This window comes from Pygocentrus nattereri, chromosome 16, assembly GCF_015220715.1.
Source record: "Pygocentrus nattereri isolate fPygNat1 chromosome 16, fPygNat1.pri, whole genome shotgun sequence".
Taxonomy (NCBI): Eukaryota; Metazoa; Chordata; class Actinopteri; order Characiformes; family Serrasalmidae; genus Pygocentrus; species Pygocentrus nattereri.
In genome coordinates, this window is record NC_051226.1 from 10,544,383 (window position 1) to 10,564,922 (window position 20,540).

The window sequence follows — 20,540 nt, forward strand, 5'->3', positions numbered from 1 at the left end:
TTTAATTGCATATAAATCTTAGACTTAACGCAATGTCAGGCACTCATTATTGCAGGGTCCATCAGAGGCATTATGCCACAAATTTGAGTAAAGCTTTCGCCAAAAATGAATTGTTCAGCATGGCTAAGCAGGTATCTGGGTGAGAGTGGCTGGGTCTCTAGAGGAAGACTGAGTCTCTAGGGATTCTCCCCTAAACAAGCTCCACCAGGTCAGCACTGTTGATGCACAAGTGTCCAACAGCTCTCTAGAGGCTGCCTTCTTGGACGTAAGCCAAACTAAAACCCTTTCACTTAATTGACAATTAGCTTATTAGTCATATATGCCATTTCTGTGAAACTGCCAGCGACAACCATTCGCCAATAAAATATTTTACATGAGGGAAATAAAAGTTGTTTACCAGCGCCATCCGCTCAGACAAAGTCATTTATTTCTTCCTGTGAAAACTGTTTATCTCGCAGAAATGAGTAAGTACACAAGCTTAAAGTCATTAGCGATTAATTCGGGAGGATTATGAGAGAGGCGCACTCTTTAGCATGGGTACTCATGCACACTATGCACAAGCTCGATCCCCACAAAGAGAGCTTTATAAAGTACGGGTCTCTCCTTAAGAAGTCCCTCCTCACTGAATTCCCACATCTATTGAATGCCTTGCAACTCCACTGTGGTCCCTCTCTCCGTGGTAACAACTACACAAACAAAAGCGCTGCTGGACACAACATTCCTTTGTGTTATCAAACGTGCTGCAGCTGTCGGCCTGGACAAAAAAACAAAATTAAAGAAAAAAAAATCGGTGAAGAGGTGTGCATGCTCCACAGAATTTGAAATAAATGTGTCATGAGGATTCATGACATTCAGATGTGAAAATAGAATGAAAGTTCTGTGTCAACTGTGGTCTGAAATTTGTGCTTTTGTGCAGTTAAAGTACAAATAAATAGAAATTCACAGACCAGGCCATTCTGTAATGACATAAATGAACCATCACTTCTGAGGACCTAAGGTTAAACGTTTATTATGCCGTCCTGTGCAAGTTAGAGAAACTGCGTGAAAACAAATGGGTAGGAGTGACTGCTCCAATACAGAAAACCCCTGATCAAGAGAAAGCTTTCGGCTCTGCACAAAGCCCCATTGTTCTGTCAGTAAACCAGATGGACTATAAACATTGTTTGCTTCAAGCAGAATTACTGGAAATTTATTCTACGCTTTTTGCAGTCTACAGAATTTTCGCAGCCAAGTAACACTAGAGTCAAGTGACTCCATCAGCCCCGCAGAGTATAGAAAAGCTAAACTCCGTAAGGGAATAAAGTCATACTGGCCAAGTGGAGCATGGATTACACTGGGTTCCCTTGAGGGTGTGATCTGCACTCCAGGGGAGCACAGGGCTCGTGGGAAACTCATGCTGCCTCTTCCAGAATCCCACTGGATTGTGTGATGCATACCACAAGGCTCTGCAAGCAGGTCCAACCTGTCAGGAGACTCAACAAACCCACAAACCAAGAAAGTTCTATTCATAGTCTTCCTCACTAGAGGACACAAGCCCAAGTTTCTCTCAGCAAGACACAGAACAGACAGGCCTGTGGAAATTAGGGCGTCCAGAAGCCACACAGATTTCACAGGTGCAGGAAATGAGAAAGAATGGAAGGCTGAAGAAACCCAAACCGGATGCTTACATAAAGCGCAGGGAGTCTGGTGACATGTGGAGTTCATAACTCAGAATTTATTACTGTTCAGTGTTTTACAAAGCAGATGCAAAGTAACCCCTGTACAAACTTAGAACATGAAGGCCACATCATTTAAAACTAAATAACAGAGGAAAATGTAGGGCAGCCAAAGGCTGCAGAAAATGAACCTGGCTGCAAGGGAGAGCTCAGACTGGAGAGAAAGAGGAGAGAGGGAGAAAATAAACAACATTATCCTTCACAGAAGGATATAACACTCCCCTCTGGCAGAAGCATTATCACATAAGAAGGAGCTCTGTCATCAATTTGGGTGAAAGGTCGAATTTGTTTTCGTAGAACGCACGTTACTTAATAAATTACTTCCTGTCTTTGATATTCCTTTATGGTGGCACCTTCTGGCAGAAACGAAAAAAAGGAAACAAAAGACAAACAAACAGTTTTTGGAGCAGAAGGATGAATAATCCCGCAGTCTGCTGCCTGGCTCGTCGTACACCTGTTTGGGCTCCAGCATGTCCTCCAGCTTTGCTCTTACAATAATGCGACTCTCCGTGGCTGACGCTCATCTGGTTTGCAAAAAATAAACAACTTGGTAACATAAGATTCAAAATCGCCATACATAAAGGGATAAAAGCACAGCAGTCCAGCCCTGCGTTCGTGAAGGACAGAAGGTGCTCCTGAACGGTCGAGTTTGCAGTGGTGCAGGTTCATTTTGCAGCGTCTGTTCAGTTCGGCCACTCTGTGCCTCTCACGACGGGTTGGACTGCAGACCCTTAGAAGCAGCCAGCATTGCTCTCACTTTAGCCATCAGGTCCTTTAAGGGGGAAAAAGAGAAGAAAAGTCAGTTACACGGGATGAGATTGAGCTGAAAGCCTGTGGAACAGGGAGAGCAGAAAAAGAGGAGAAGAAAGAAAAAGACAGACGAGAGGAAAAAAGGGGCAGACAGAAAGACGACAAGGATTGATGTGCACATGAAAAGATTGCAGACCTTAGCTTCACTCAACTTTCTAGCTGCTCCTTTTTAAATTGAGAATAAAATTCCAATAAGATTTCGTTAAAAAAAAACAAAAAAAAACAGCTACTTGATATAATGTGCATGTTTTGCTTCTGCACTCCAAGTTCATCAAAGGGTATACGAGCAGTTTCCTTCTCTTTGCTTCCCAAATAATGATTTCTTCAAATGCTAATGTCAAACGTATAAAGAAGAACCAAGGGCTGTATGATATGGATAAAAATGTTATGATAAAATTGTTCATTTTGGTAAGTATTGATAATTATGATGATAAAATGTCAAATCATTCATTCTTTCAAGTTTAAACACAAGTGTTTCTCTCCTGAGTAAAATTGGAAGAAACCAGATGGTTAACTGTGGTTTTAAACTATGCTTTACAGTCAGAATATGCAAGAACACTTGCCAAGCAGAGACACATTTTGTAAATCCATCCTGGGATAGTGGGAGAAAGTTTCTCAGCTTAGCTGTTTTTACCAGCTGGTTAAAGCTGCGCTCTTGTGCAGCATGGCTGCAATGTTTGTAAAATTCATAATTTAAAATGAAACATTATATTTAGCCATCTGGTCGCAAAGGCTCTGATTACAGGTGCTAAACTCAACAACTTCAGCTTAGTATGAGCAGGAAACATTAGCTGGCTTGTACGTCAATGATGAATCACACTGCCTTAAAGGTATAAGTCCCGTCACATGTCAGAGCACATTACATTATTACATTATATTACATTCAAATGCGAGCTAGCAGACGTTTGAATTCCTCTATCCTGTTGTAGTTTGACGGAAGAACCGCAATATATTTGGCACTACCTTTGTGAAAGACAGACCTCGGCGGCATTAACTGGTGTGAGTCTTGCACCAGACAAACAACATAGTACCCTAAAAGAAAGACATTGTTTTCTGTCTTTTTTGTCGTTTGATCACCTTAATGTTAGTTCTCTACAGTAACATCACTTTGGCCATGCTGTGCATGCGAGAGAGTGCTGTTTCAAGTTAGTTACTAAAAACAACTAGCCAGGGAAGCTAGTGTCCTCCTACTCTCCCACACCACACATACAGCATCTTCAGTTTGAGAGTCCTCATCCAGTCTCTCGCTGAATCATGTTGAAAAACTTGCGTCCTCTCTTGCCGATAGCAGAGCCGTGCCACTAGAATGTGGAAGTGTGAGAGCCGTCTGTTATATCGAACATTGACTGAACGTTTTTTATATTTCAATTGAAAAAAGTTATCATGATTAAATATTGTTGTTTCATCACCCAACCCTAGAAGAACCATCCACTGAAATGTTCTGTTTTAGGAATTATTCATGTCTATTTTTAACCTTTAGGACAAAATACACAATGATCCAACACCAATTACGGACGTGGAGATCTCAGAATAAACAAAGCAGTGGACCAGGACTGATGACAGTCATGTGGCAGGTCTCAGAACCAATGAAGTAATCACAAGTAGCAACAACTGCAGTCAGGGCAGATCTCGAAACAAACAGCGCAGTGATTAGGACCGATCACAAACTGTAGGAAGTCTGGCAAGAAACAATGAGGAGATGAGCTCTGTAAGCAGCCAATGCACACCAAACTATGAAATCACTGCCATTCTGGCCAAAGACACCCTTTGTTTTGAACCATGTTTTTAGTTTTGAAGTATACTACCAATTTAAGGGTGTATGGCATTGTTCTCAATGCAGCACTCTCACAACTGTGATGCTGTTTTCCGTATAGAAAACCTAGGTAGCTTTTAATATATTCAGTTATTGCAAACCAGTGAAGAAAACTTTTCCACCTGTTCTAAAAGACTGAAAAGCTAGCCATCCATAAACTTTTGACTGGCAGTGTACACTGAAAAAATCCACACAAACATGTTTGGGATTCCAGAGTTGGATGTGCATGATAATCCCTGGCTCTATATGCGGCCGGGGTGGTGATGTTATGGCTGAAAGCATACACAGCACAGAGGCTCTTTCAACAGGTCAGGTGTGGATTCCCATAACCTCCCCCAACGTGCACACCACCCGGTCTAAATCCAGCCTCTGAATGCATACTGCAGGCCATAGGGCACCACAGCTGTTCCTAGACAATCTTTCAAAGCACCACTCAGGCGATGATTTCACTACTTGTTTATTCACTTCTGTCATTTTCACGTACGCAGCACACATATTAAGTTCCAGTTCTGGCTAGCGGACACGCGTATCAGCATACCATCATTACATGATGCTAGACGAGAACAGGCAGCATACTTTAGTACACGCGTTACTGGTTCATTGGTGATGCGCAGCGCTCTGAAGAAAGGCCAGTTCACACACTTGACCCCACAAGGACTAAGGATGTTACAATACATATATTAATATTCTCTAACACGTGGGCTGTAAGATAATATGCAGCTAGATGTAACATTTTTTTAAATATATTTTTGGACTTTTAAAGACACATCGACATAAATTGGAATGGTTTACACTGCTTTTTTAAAAAGAAAAACAAAAAAAACTCCAGTCTCCATGACATTCCTAAAACTGGATTGGCTTACATGCTAAACATCCATGCTCAAAGTTGCATAATGCATCCTGCAACTCATTTGCACATTAGCTGCACAAGTTGCCACTGTTTCAACATGAAACAAGTCGAAACAGCTGATCAAAATGCAGATAACATCACATCATGCTAAATGACATTTCAAATTATTGTTCGCATTGGATTTAAGAACAAGAAAGTACAACAGGAGATATGCTGGACAACTGAAAAACGAGATTTTGTCTATGTAAAGTTGGCAGTTTTTCATTTCATTAGTTGTGTGCCATGGTAACAAGCCAATAAGTTTCTTGAAGCTAATATCCTATAACCAGCTGGGATAAATAGTAACAGCTGTTGGAATGGCTGCTTGTATCCTGTGTATTCTTTCTTTGATAGTCTGCTGTTGTCATTTACGCAGTTAGAATATTCTTTCTTAAAAAGTGAAGATTTCTTGAGCCACTTAAACATTATTGTTTAAAGGTTTAACATGCTCAGATAAAAAAATTCAAACATATAGTAAAGAACCCCAGAAAGATAGATAAAGACACTATCCTCAAAAAAAAAAAAAAAACACCAACGAAAAACAAAAAAACAATCCACTGCAAACTCTTCATATCTGTTTATCCTCCAAGAATTTTTTTTTTGTTAATTATACTTTCATAAGGTGCTGTGCTCTTGTTTTGGCAAATGGATTTTCTCTGAAAAAATAAGAGCAAAATGAACACTTTTTCTTGTTTACTTCTGCATTCAAAATTCAAAAACTCCATATTGTGAGATTTGTCTACTGCTACACTGCTAACAAAAACACCACAAAGATTCCCCTTCACTCACAAGCTGATATGGGTTATGTTTGGCTGATGACAGCTTAATTCATCCCCTGCCTGTCTATGAGTGAGGAACCTCCAGCTTCTTTCGCTGGCTTGCCGGAGGCCGACACTCATTAGTCCTGCCGCTCTCAGTTTGAAAACAGTCCAACCTGGAGATTACACATCAAATTGGTAAGATAGTCAATCTCTCAGAGCGGGTGGCCCCACTGCACAGCTGTCATAGGAGCTGAGCTTTGCGCTGCCGTGTCTCTGAGTTAAGCTATTGCCTCTGGTCTGCTCGTCTCGATATGGAGATATTGATCAAGAAATTCCGATAAAGCCCCGGCAAAAAATAATCATAAAACAAACAAACAAGTGAGCAAATGCAAACATCTCTGTCTCACACACACGCGTACATGTTGCCCGCTCATATAAAAAGGCAGTGAGGAGGCGGATGAATATGAGAGCTCTGTGGGGGAGGGCAGTGGAACCAGGCATTAAACCTAAGCACTGCAGCAAAAGTTGCAGTAAAACTGTAAGAGCAAGCAGACAATAGTGGCCCATATGGAGACAATAAGATGAAATAAAACAAAGACAAAAACAAGCATAAGAAGCGGTCCACAGAGAGCCACAAACTCAGTGTGGGCTGCTAGTTAGGTTCCCCTGCACTGGTCTCCCAATTTACTCCTAATGGAATAAAGGAGCAAAGTTCTCCTTCCCTATCATTGTGGCCTGGCTTCCTGCTGTTTCGCACAGTGCGCTACGTCCCTGTAAATGCTTTAACTGCATCCCATCAGCCCCACAGCACTCACAGGCAATCAGTGCACCAGCCATGCGAGAGGAGGCACGATAAACATCTGACTCGCGTCCAAGTGTTAATACTGCCTGGCGTTGATGCTTGTTGGACGAGCAAGGATGTCCTTTGGCTACTGACTGCACGGCAAATTTGCATGGTTAGAATTTGCCAAACAATTAGGAGAAAAAGGCTCTGATATATGAAAGAGACAGACAGTGAGAATGGAGGGAGACATAAACAAAACAAAACGAATAGCAATCAGCTCCACATAAGGAGGCATATAATGCGTCAGTGAGTTAAAAGCCTATGGCTGGTGATGGAGAGCCACAATCACAGCACCTTGATCCCATGCATTAACGCGACAACACTAAGCCCGGATAAAGGGCTCCCCGCGCTACAGTCAGTCATCAAGACTGACCAGAGCAGATTACTGCAATGAGCTGAGGAAATCTTCACTGTGATTGCACTGCATTACAAAAGCACAGCTGGCCACAGCTCAGGCCAGCACAGCTTGAGATGGTCAGAGGATGCAGAAATCTGTTCACACGTTAGCGTATGTGCTCCAGTTGTTTGAGGTTGTTAAGACTGGCAAACAAATGCAATCATGATAAGGCTGGAATTCTTACTCATCACTCTAGTGCTGGACATACTACTAAACACTGCTGAGGCTGAACGATTAATCCTTTTTTATGCTGTAACTGCAATTTGAAAGATTGCAATACTGAAATTGCACAAGCTGCAATTTTTATTTTAGTCTTATAATCTATTATCAACAACATTGACTCACTGCATGTGCAAGAACATGGAGCTTGTGAGCTACTTTAAGATGAATTTGATGATCAGAGACAACCAAACGTGTGTGCAGTGACAACCAAAAATAACTTGCAGGCTAGACACTGTGTTCAGCATTCAAGCCTCAAGCCAGAAAAAATTGATATGTTGACCTTTTTGCTCAAAAAAACCCAAATTACTCACTTTTTAAACAGTTTCAAAACGTACTGTTCACCCCCCAGTCCACATATGGAAACTAATCTGCAAAAATAGCTTGGTTTGATGCCACTGTTTTCATGATATCATTAAAAACAACACATTTACGTATATCCTCCCGTTTAGAATTTGGCAGTTTAGCTCAGCCCACTGATGCTGAAGTTATAAGGAGTGTTTCAGCATAGCTTTCTAATTGAGGTACAATACAGGGCAGCCAATCAAATCAGAGGTAATTACAAATATAAGTCTTAAAAGGCACAGCAACAAAAACTGCAGGTTTAATTCTAAGGGATCTAAGAGAGGTTGGAAAATGACCATGTTAAAACGAAAAAGAGGAATAAAGGCGAAAACATAAAACACAAGAAAAATGAAGGCTATAGCCTTTTTCATAAGCCCTGCCTTCGGTGAACTGGGTGCATTAGCACAGTGAGAACACAAACATGCAGCCCAGGATCAGGATTGAGAACCACTGGTCTTAGTGTGCGCTCCATTTCAACAAAAAGACAAGAAATCCTGTGAAAAACTGGCTTAGACTGTGACAAGCACTTTTTGAGATTTGTTAGGATTTTCGAAGTTTTTGCCCAGCTTTACTGCTTCTAGGAAATACAGCACTCCATCACCACACAGCACATAAGGCATTACCATATTTTCTGATGCTCTCTCATCATATAAGCGGCGAGATTTGTCTTTGAATTGCAAACACTGCACTCAAACATGAGTGGTTATGGTTCAAGTACAATTTAAATTTATCGTGCTTAGGAAAATCCATTTGATCCAGCCTATCTGTGGTTCAAACACTATCCAAAAAGACACAAATGCTATTTTACACTGCTTCCCAAAACGCCAGTATTTGTGTAATGCCTTATGACCTAGTCAGGCAGAGAACACGGTCCTGTCTAACTTAATGCTGTATAACAGAGGATGAGCCACTCCAGTGCCACTGCGAAACTCTTGCTCCTTTGCGCCTGCTCTCCCTCACTCATCCCCCCCAGTCTGCACTGAGTAAACTAATGACAAATTAATAACCTGCTGGGGCATGTTCCACGCTTGCCCATAAACTCCCTCTAATCTAACCATCAGTCACCTGCCACACACTGCACTCCATCCATGTAAAATAAGCCCAAATGAAACAGAAAAAATATCCACTCAATTTCAGTGTGCAAAGGGGTGTGAAAAAAACAGTCCATAACGTCACGACGGCAGACACACACGCATAGCACGTCTGGCTGACAGGCAGTTTTAAAGTTCATAAAATCCCCCCGTGAGCTGCGGGCCGCTGCACACAACGTAAACACGTACTGCATGCTGCAGCTGCCCTGCACGGTCAGCCTTTTCACCAAGCTGTGCTTATATCCCTAAACTAGTGTTTCTCAAACCAATCATCAAACACACCACATTTGTGCTGTATTACAGCTCCGAACACACCTGAACCATTGTATTAAACACACTGAATACCTGAGGTGAGTGTAAAAAAAGTCTACCGTCTGGTCTTAAAAACTGGGTTGAGAAACACTGCTTAAGGATGTTCAGATCAAGGCACATTTCAGACGAGACACTACAGGTTACAAAATAATATGTTATGAATATACACGCACACAGTTTTCATATGGATATATATATATCCATATATATAAGATATATCCTCATATATAAGATATAAGATATATATATATACATATATATACACACACACACACACACACACACACACACACACACCTATTTAAATAAGCATACAATTGCATATTTCTAAACAATAATCTAGCCTTGAGAAGATTCAAATGCTTGTTTCTTTATAAAGACTTTCTTCAGGGAAAGAGCAGATTAGACTGTTTTATAGAAAACACTATGCATCGTAATTCTAAACCACTTTTATCCTCACTCTGTAGCACAAATTCTAGCATAAACCCAGCCATGAGCAATATATTAAAGCAATAAGCCACCAGCAGCCGTGCATTACTGCGATTGCATCATAGGACGGGTGTTCTTAGGCATGACACAAAACCTCTCACAAAACAATGAACATATGATAACAGCACTGTTTAATGTGGAAAAAAACTCTAAAAAGTTTTGCTGTATAAGTATTTTTGGTTGCCAAATTACCATTTCAAGACTTATTTAGCACCAATTCAGTGGTGCCTTCTCCTCATGCTGGAGCTGAATCTCAAATCTCTCCCTGCTCCCTATAGCGCACTTTGTAGGAATTTAAGTATTTGATCCTGCACCCCAGCGGTGCAAAATATACCCAAGAAATGGTAACATTGTTAGGAGGTCACAGGTGAGCGTACATCATGGATTTTGTAGTTATAGTGGTCTGTGACACCAAAATAGAGTGTTTTAGTTTTTTTTAAATAGGTTCTATTAACATTTGAAGCTTTTTTATTTCAAACATGCACACAGGTGGTTGGGAAGAATGTTTTTATCTTCTCTTTATGTGCATATTTATAAATGTAATGTCAGTGAATTATGCTACTGTGAAAATTGTAAGAGTGTAAGAGTGTTTGACTGTGTGTTCAAATATTTGCAAGAATTAATGAACAAACATGAATGGGAAGAAAAAAAATATAGACAAAGAAAAAAAATCTCGGCAAAAATTCATAGGGCCTTGAGGATTACCCTCCTAGGTAACAGCCCTGGTGTTGAGGGGAAAAATAAAAAAACAGCAGCTGAAAAATGGCAACGTGCAGTTTTCATGTTGGATGAGTAATGTAGACTGCTTCTTCAGATGAGCTAAAACTACAGCTAAGTGGTACTACCCTGAACACCGCTGAGAACTTGTCTTACATGACGTATTTTCTCTTCAGTGGAAAATGTGGCAACATGTTATCTGTCAAATATTTTCCACTGTGAAAGTAAATGAATGGTGGTACATTTAAGATTTGTGATGTATTGAATCATTTCTTAAGGAACAGCTCTACCCCCCCAACCCTCCCACTGTGTTCTGGCAGAAGTTGTTAGTGTTAATAATAAGCTTTCTTCCACTGATAGACACTGGCTGCAGAAAAGACCTGTCTGGGTTCAAAGGCATCGGCATGGATTTGGAACATGGCAGGAAAGAAAGTGCAAAGAGCTCGGAAACAACGTGAAAAGCAGGATATTACTGCAGATGGAATAAAGCGGTCTTCAGTGGAGTCACTTCCCTCTCATGCAAGGGATCAGATGGCGATAAGCTTCACTATTGGCAGCCGAATAATGGACAGAGATGGCTCATCATCTGGCAGCGTCATTTACAGACGCAAATAATACTGCATCATAACATATGTTTGGTGTTTATTTACACTGTTTTCATCACTTTCTCTGTATCTCTTTGATAGACCGGTCTGCTCACTCTTCAGAGAAGTACAGTATTAGAATCTTCACAGTATTAGTTGAAGAGAAATAGATAACCACACGACATTTAAAACACAGAGGAGACCAGAGATCAGGAGAAAGCTGTCTAGAGTGACAGCTATGTTGCATCAGCCTGCTAAAATGATACTCTCTTACAAAGACAGACATCCCTCATGCATACACACCATCACAGACACAGGGACAGGATCAAGAGGCACTCACAGCACATACTGACGCTTCACATTCTGTCAGCTTCACTCTGGTGAGACTGACATACAACATAATCTACAGTGAACGAAGTGCAGAAATGCTGCTTACAAGTGCTGATAAATATTTGTGTTCTACATAATTGTTTCTCAGCTTTAAATGGTCCAGTTTACGAACAGACTGTGTTCGTGGTGATTTGGCAGCGTACCTGAGTGATTTTGGTTTGCACTGAAGAAACGATGGTGGAAGAGACTTGCTTGTCTTTTTCCTGTGAACCATCCCTGAGAGAGAGAGAAAAGGGGGGGTGATGGGAAGTGGATGGGGTGAGAGAGAGGTAGTGACAAAAAGAGAGAGAATGAGAGAGAGTGAGTGAGTGAGACAGAGAGATAGGGAGACAGTTAGTAATAGAAAAAAAAGAGCAAGTGAGAAAGATGGAGAGAGCCAGTAAAAGAGAGAGAGAGAGAGAGAGAGAGAGAGAGAGAGAGAGAGAGAGAGAGAGAGAGAGAGAGAGAGAGAGAGAGAGAGAGGTAATGACAGAAAGGGAGAAAAGGAGAGAGAAGGTGTGTGAGCGAGAGAAAGAGAGAGACAGGCAGACGGTGAGTGAGACAGAAAGAGACAGAGTGTGAGCACCACCGAGAGAGAGAGAGAGGGGGGGTGGTGAAAATGAGAGAGAGAGAGAAAGAGAGAGAGAGAGAGACAAAAAGTGAGTGAGCACGAGAGACAGAGAGAGAGAGAGAGATGGATGGGGTGGGTTGAGAGGGACAGGAGGTTGGGGGACAGAGAGGTAATGACCGAAAGGGAGAAAAGGAGAGAGAAGGAGTGTGAACGAGAGAGAGAGAGAGAGACAGGCAGATGGTGAGTGAGAGCGATAGAAAGAGATAGAGAGAGAGGGGGGGGGGGTGAGTGAGTGAGTGCGCGAGAGAGAGGGGGTGGGGGTGGGTTGGGAGTGACAGAGGGATGGAGGGATTAGGAGTGAAAGAGAGAGGTAGTGACAGAAAGGAAGAGATGGAGAGAGGAGGCAGTGAGTGTGGGAAAGAGAGACAGACATTGGCCGAGAGAGAAAAAAGAGCAGGAGAGATAGGTTACTCATCAATAGGCAGCGGCTAATACAGTATTCATGGCAGCTGGTGTGTATTTAAAGCCGTGAGGACAGGAGGAAAGGAGAACGTCCAGATCTCAGACCAGAAACTGGAGGACCAGAGAATGGGCCCATGAAATATTCATCCACCCCCAGAACAGACAACAAACGCACAAATAAAATAAAAAGAAAGGCAAAAAGAGAGAAAAAAAAAGGCCATAGATCTGGAATTTTCCTCATTGAAGCACAGACTTTTTTGCTGAAGCCTGATGAGCTCCGAGAGAATATGCTTCTATTCAAATTCTCTCATTTTCTAGTAAAACAACCAGTACTGTGGAGCACTGTGTTTCTGGATTCCTTCCTTCCTCCGTGCACGAGAGTGTCAAATCACATTCTAAATCAAAAGTCACCGTGGGTGATTCTGTACTTCCAAAGCTTTCATGTTTCATTCAACAGGTCATTAGTCTAGTTGTCAAATCATGCCAAAAGTGCGAATAAGTTTAAAAGAACAGCTGCTGAAAATGCCGTCTTTGTTGTGATGGTAATTTGAGATCCACTAAGAACACGGTGCTAGAAGCACAGCAATATACAATTCCTGTTTAAGCATTCCTAGAGCACAGCCAAGTGCTTTGTAGCTGAGCTTCAGGCTAACATTTATTAGCATTTGATTTTGACAAATCTGAGGTGGACCTTACCTGGACCTGCTGGAGGCGGGGCTAGTGGCAGGGGAGGGGCTTCTGCCAAATCTGGAGCCTTTGTTTGGTGAAGCTGAAGGTGAACAGGAGGAAGCCTGGCGAGATTTCGAGCTCTTCTTTTTCCTCTTTTCATGCGGAGACCTGACAGAAACAAACAGTGTGAGGAGGAAACCTGCAAAGAATGAAATTATAGGAGAGACCGAGACAGGAAACACTCTGCGGGTAGAAATTGCCCCTACCTGCTATGTTTAATTACCCTGCCTCAAAACTCACAGGGGAATTCCACCCAGGATGAAAACATCAGCATCAATCAATCAATCACTAAGATCACAAAGATCATTTAGAGTGATTAGATGTGAGAAGCTCTGTTCTGAAGTAATGTGATAGTTTTATGTGAATGTTCTATGACAGTCTTGTATATTAAATTAGTCATGGCAGAGCGGTACATGCACAGCCAAGTAGTAGAGAATGAAAACATTTTTTTTTCTAGATTCCACTATTTTACCATTATCAAAATTACATATAAAACCTTAGACGCTGTGTAGGTTCACTGATCATTGTGGATCTTAAACAATATAGCTATATTTATGTTGTTGGTAGCACAACTTTGAGCTACCATCACAAATAAATGTTTCTCTGATCAGCCACTAAGCTTCTCTACAACACACTATTTCACACCAAAGGCTGCAAGTCATTTTTGTATTTTTAAAAATGTAACCATGGTTAGGAGCAGCTTAGAGTAAAGCAACCTGTGCTGGTAACTGATCAGCAGAATGATACAAGTATGGTGTATCAGATTTACTCTATATAACAACATGGGTAGAATGCCTTCAATCAATCAAATCAATCAATCAATCAATCAATCAATCAATCAATCTATGACATTTAAAAGGTGACAATATTCTATTGTTATTGCGATAAATTGCCATAATTTGCTTTTATGAACATTAGGGGTAGGAATCTCTAGGCACCTCACGATTCAATGACGATTCAGAGGCTGCGATATGATTATAAAACGATTATCGATGCATCTTTATTTCTATACAGGATTTCTATTTTCTTACTGTCTGAGGACTTAGTAGTTTTAAAGCAAAGTATTTGCAATGATCCAAAATGCATTTACGTCCAATATCTTTCATTAATAAATCAAATGGAAGTGACGTGGCGAGTGAACTGTAAGGCTCTCATTCAGCGCTGTTGTTTGGAGCACATGAGACGCTGCTGCCACTCATCTGAGATAAAATGCGCTGTTACGGTGAAATAAGATCCAGTGATAATGGATGTCCATGCAGCCCACGTTACAGCCGTCCTGCCCGTTGGCTTTAGTGATTTTAAAACTTTTTTTGTTTTGTTCTCGTTGGAGACAGCAGGGGGGATCGCTGTGTCAGTAAAATATCTTCTGAGAGAAGGGACGTGTGCAACATAACGCGAAAGCCCTGGTTCACAACGACTGAAAACTGGTGTGCAGACTGCAGGTCACATAGCAATGAAGCCTCGCCTTGCTAGTAGCAAACAAAAAAGGAAAAGAGGAACACAGACGAACATTTGGAGACGAATGGACTTATTCGCATTTATAAGAAGCGCGGTTGGTTTTCTAGTATGTTAAATCTGCAACGAGAGGCTGTCAAACACTAAAAACTTGCGAAGACGTAGTTAACTTCTCTTTCTAGTTTTCCTGTTCCACCTTAAATAGTGCTGCATTCGGTGCCTCAGTCAGAATTTAAGGTGGAACGGCAAAATTCAAACAAGAAGCTGGAGAATGAAAAGCGACTTCAGCCTCGTAAAACAGTTGAACGATGAGAGACATTTTACAAGAAACGATTCAACTTCTGAGGAAAACTTCTGTTTTCTGGCGGAAATGGAGGAAAGTGGCTACAGCTGAGCTAAAGCTTAAAGCAGAGCATAGTAAGTCTGTTTTCGTTTAGATTTTTTTTAGCCTACACTAGGACATCAGCACATACTGGACATAAATGGCGTTTCTCCTAAGGTGTTCAGATTTTTGTTGAAAGGACAAAAAGGCTCTTCTGAGCATGTGTGTTGTGACTCCTGACCGAACCTGGCTTTAATGCAGAGCAGGTCGGATTTCTCACTCATCCAGTTGTTTTTGTTATGTGCCGCCACAGTTTGTCCTGTACTTCCAAAATCTGCCCATTGCGTTCCGTCAACATTACGATATAAATGAATTATTTATTTATTTTTTGACATTTCTAAGTCAATTTAGAATTGTCCACGTCCACTTCATGCTGCATCTAAGAATACCCCCCCCCCTAATGAACGTACTGTGGCTCCTCACTATTTAAATAACACGGACACTGACAATAAAAATTAGCTGTAATTTATTATTATAGTATTTTTATATGTGGCACTACAAGACCTATTTAGTCTGTTTTAACTTATTAAATCTTAGAAAAACTAAATATCATATACATCATGCATTGTGAAAATGTCTTCAGTATCATGATATAATATTTTGGCCATATCACCCGCCTGTATCTGGTTATTTCAGCATTATATCCAAATAGATTTTTCCAATATAATAATGCAGGTGCAAATGCATCCTAGCATGCAATTTAATACAAATTTAAATCAGATGTTATACAAGTGTTCAGGCATCACTGCTTCTTTATTTCAGCTCTTGATCGTGAGTTTCTTTTGAGTTTCATTTGGTAAGCTACGTTCTCAGGCCTAAAGAACCAGCTTGATTATCTTTGACATTATCTAATCATTTTTTTTAATCATCATCCACACAATACCACACAATACCTCTACATATCGACTAATGGCATAACGACATGAACAGTGCCATCTGAAATTGTTATTTTCTTTTGAATAGAACAGAAAAACAGCACAGGCAACGGCAGTTGTATTCAAGCTGGTTTGCATTTAATGCACCACACAGTAAACACATTTCAATCTGACTAAGAAAAGATGCATTTAACTACCAAGTCTAAATGTATGTGGTTAAAATCTTAAATTATCCAGATACTAGCAACAAAAAATGACCAGGGGTAAATGTGGCCAGATTAAGCCATTTGAAAGTAACTGCTCAATGAGACACCCATTTCTGATGAGCTAAGACTTGTTATTATTTTCACTGAAACATGAACAGTTAGACTGTTAGTCATTTGCTCCATGGCAGGACCTTATTTGCATAACCTACTTTTCTTTCCCCCTTTTCTCCTAAACAGTTATGATGGACATCCTGTTCAGATAGGTTTGATGACCAGGACTCAGAGCTGGGCAAAAAGGCAAAGCTTGCATCAGTGCAAAAAATAAGAGCAAGTGGAAAGGCACAAAGGCAGGGAGCTGTGAAAAGCTGCCTGCTCTGCTCCTCTCCAGGAAGGGAGAACTTGTGGATCTGGGGACAGCAAAGCCTGAGTTACTGTGAGTGAATAACATGCACTGCAGCTTTGTGCAATCAGCATGGAGACATGCAGGGCCAGACTGCACTCACTCTAGCAGATCCGAACCACAACTGCCAAGACGGACTCATGCTGCAGAAATACAGGCCCTGTCAAGAACCTTTCATTTCTGAACATGACGCTAATGGATGTAATTCACTGAAACGCCTTGGTCAAGTTGCACACTTTTTAAAGATCGACATGTCAAGCCATCTGAACTGATCTGTAATTACTTGTGGAAAAGTGAGAAGTACTTTAAAACGGAGTGGGAGGTCAAAGTCATAAGTGTGCATTAAAATCCTGATTCTCTGTCTCTGGTCAAGATGCCACTATTGAAAACAAAACCTCCTAATCTGTCTATATGCTAATTGAGGCATTTCAAAATAGGCACCAATGGAACATGTTTTGATTGAAAGGTATGAAAGCAGACGATTCTCAAACACCATCTCCACTCCTTCTGGCTCAACGGTGTTAGGAAATATCCACAAGAATCTCTATAGAGGAGATACCGCAGAGAAAATGTATGAACAATTGCTGCCAAAAACACATCCCACTGGGTTGAAGTGTAGCACAGTGACACAATTTCAGACCAACAAGCTTAACTTATCCAGATTAGGGTTCCAACAGTGAAACATAGCTAACGATGCTCAAATAACAAGTATACTTTGGCAGCAAACCGTCCATGGAAATAACACAATTAGTGCTGCTGAGTATCTTTTAGCCTAATCAGCACAGGTAGAAATGGACTGCAACGGTCTGAGAGAGGAGAGGGAAATGTAAGCAGCTCTTGGCAGCATCTATGTTCCACGGTTTCAACAGGTTTTATCCGACTAGGTCCCTTATGGCCTGTGTGCAATGAATTATTTCCTGCTCACAGCACATTGAAACAAATTGAGAAATTCTGCCAATTGTGCAGATTCTAAACTTTCAATCAGTGATGCATTTGGGCGTTTAAGTAAATTAGATACCGTACTATCATTTGAATTTGATGAAGTTACTCTGTGTACAGTTTTATTCAGCCAGAAAAAAACACCAGCAGTCACATTTTTGCAGTCGTTTTTCAAAATCAGAACAAACCTACAATGTCCTCAACAACAGAGAATGTTTGGTCATCTAATGCAATTAATTACATTATTTTATTTAATTTTTCAATGAGTTTATTCTTTTTTTTTGGCTTTTTCTCTTTGGCACTGTACTTTGCATTTTTCTCATTACTTCAAAAACTGTGGCTACCAAATGCACTGATGTGCTAGCTGGGGGCTTCCCTTTCTGCTTTTGTTGTTTTGTATTTTGTGTATCAAGCAGCATGCAGTGTTTTCACAACATGTTTTCACCTGTCAAGTGGTATCAAACCTGTAGTGGAGAAGTTCTTGGGTGGTGCAAACCCTCCTGATCCTTGGCATGAAAAGTGATTATGAATCTTTTGTCAAATGAAATTTTCATACAGAGATGCATCCAATTGCTAGACAAAAACAATCTATAATGGGTGTCCCGTCTTATCCACAATGGGCTGGTATGGCTGCAGGTCTTCATTCTAAATGAATGGTCCACACAAACTAACTCCTGCTTGGCGGAAATGAAAACCTGCAGCCACACTGGCCCTTTGTGGATAAGATTAGACACTCCTGGTTTATAAAATGTCACTTTTGGTCTTCTGGTAATATTTTTTCAGTGGGCGAAATTTTTAATGCATCCGTAGATTGGTGGTGCCCAAGCCTGATCCTGGATTTACATTTGATCCTGGAATTACATTTTTGTATTTTCCTGCCACTTCCACTCAAGGAGCATTCATTAATTAGCAGATTAGTTAGATCAGGTGTGATCAGGGCAAACACTAAAACGAGCAGGGCAGGTGGTCCACGATGAGGGTTTGCAACCACTGCCCTGGGTGATACAGAAGGCAACTGGTCATTGTTGGAACCAAAACTTGTATCTCCAACAAAGTAAGGAAAGGAAAGAAGGAAAATAAAACCGCTGTTAATCTTAAACCTTAGTGTAAGAAGATTATTAAACTATGTCCATTCATTATGACATTTTAACACAATGAAAAAGGCAGGTAGCGTTTTCAAATCAGGAAAAAAAACAATCAAAAACAAAAACAAAAACAAATGGAGATTTTTTTTCCTGAAGTGATGAACTATGTATGTAAATATATGTAAATTAGACATGTAATTAGGTACACGTTACCAAGTATGCATTTTTGCACTAATATATGAAGAGTTTTATTCCAAAATATATATCTATATATCTATTTGTAACCATATTGAACATAGCCAGTTTCTGAAAGGAATAATAGATATGATATAGTATTAAGTATGTAAGAATAACTAAGCAGAAACAACCAGTAATAACTTTATACAGCAACAGTCTTATGGTTAGACTCTAGATTCTGCACGATCATCTCCATGACGAAGCTTCTTTCTGAACCAGCCCTGTGTACCATGGACAGGCAGTGCTCCTCCTGCCCCTCTGGGCGTGTCTCAGCTTCACCATACCAACCAGCAACATGTGCTTGGCTCAACACCACTGCTAATCCTCCCCCTCACTTTCACTACACATATGCACAGGCATGGAAATGGATCCTCCAGAGCAGAGAGGAAGTCTCTGTGTGTAATGAAATGTAATGAAGCTTTTCAAAATGAAGCGCTTAAACTGGAGACTGGTTATGAAGAGCCTTCTAGAATGATCCACTCACAGGGCAATAACAGGTATATTAAAGGTGGAAGAAATGCAGACTTGGCATTGGGCTTTGGGAAGTTATCATGAGCGTTTCTCCCTGCCGTTCTTTCACACTTGGGAATTGCTTTTGTGTCAATAGTGAAATAGGCTCCTTGTGAGGAGGTGAGGGAAGAGTCATGGGGAGGCAATCAATTGATGCTGGCATCAGGCAAAATCCCACAGGCTCTTTCAGTAAGGTGGATTAGGCAGAATGAAAGGGCTGGTGCATGCTGTGGAGAAGAATCAGGATAGTACTTTTTCCCCTGCACAGTTCACACTGCCCTGAAAAATAGCCAAACTGCAAGCAGACTTTATGATAATGCTTGGCTGCAGGACTCAGCAATGGGAAAGTCTTATCAGTTCTAGAGTCAATATTCATCGGGTCTCCATTAAAACTCCCCACCACACACTCAGTCCTACTATGACCCCAGTCTGGCAGGCGAACAATACGCATGGAACCTCCTCAGCAGGAAAGAAAAAAATCCATGTCTACTGCTATGAGTGGCTTGCAGATCTGTTTCTAACACTCGAACGGCTGAGATCAGTAATAATTATTCTAAATATTTTCCCAATTAAGAACTGACTGTATGAACGGTTCTGTTTATTATGCAGCACTGGTGTGTTGTGATAAGAGCTAATGGGTATGGTTGTGACAAACACTTATGTTCGCTTAATGTCTGTGTGTTAATTATTCAGAACTATTGTACTAATTGTGCTGTTATATCTGAATGAACACAAGGAGTCTTCAAGTGAACTGAAACACTTCTGTACCAAACCACAAAAGGCTAATCAACAAACGTGTACTCATTTTGTGTGTGTTTTTTAATTGTGTTGATTAACACATGGACACAAAAAAACTAAAAACAAAAGGAAGAGGCCATATCTCTTCAATTATTCACATCTACTAAGGAGCGTGCAAAACCTTCAGTGCATGCTAAAATTTAACAACTGCACCCAGCTTTAGTTTGCCCTCAGATTTACTGCGACCTGCTAGTTTAATTAAAACTGTGGCAGCACTAGCAGACAGACTTAGTGTGTTTTGCCGGAAAGCAGACAGAGAAAGAAGAAATTCTCTCTTGAAAAAGAAATTTTTATGGAAGAGGTACAAAAATATGAGAAAGTTCCCAGTTATGAAAGTTATTAATGGGTGTAATTCTAGCGTGTCTTCTCCCAAACAGTGCTGTAGCCATGGCCCCTTTGCTTCTTAGTGTTAAAAACAATTTATTTTCTGAGTTCATGGAAGCAGTTCAAGTTAGTAATTTGCTTCAGGTTATCTCCTCCCCTGTTTCGCACTTCGACAGTGCCACTCCTTAAAATGCAAATGAATGAAGTCAGGC

At 40.8% G+C, this 20,540-nt stretch overlaps 1 protein-coding gene across 2 annotated transcripts in view; it reads right to left on the bottom strand.

Annotated features, from left to right (window-relative positions):
* Positions 1–1,687: 1,687 nt before the first annotated feature.
* LOC108437661 (splicing factor SWAP) overlaps positions 1,688–20,540 on the bottom strand; it is a 133,400-nt gene continuing 114,547 nt past the window's right edge. For both annotated transcript variants that reach the window (XM_017714909.2, XM_017714902.2), the window contains 3 exons: positions 13,085–13,225; positions 11,520–11,592; positions 1,688–2,487 (listed from right to left, as the gene is read on the bottom strand). In XM_017714909.2, coding sequence (XP_017570398.1) covers positions 2,422–2,487; positions 11,520–11,592; positions 13,085–13,225 — 280 coding nt within the window. In that variant the 3' untranslated portion in view covers positions 1,688–2,421. The remainder of the gene's footprint in view (positions 2,488–11,519; positions 11,593–13,084; positions 13,226–20,540) is intronic.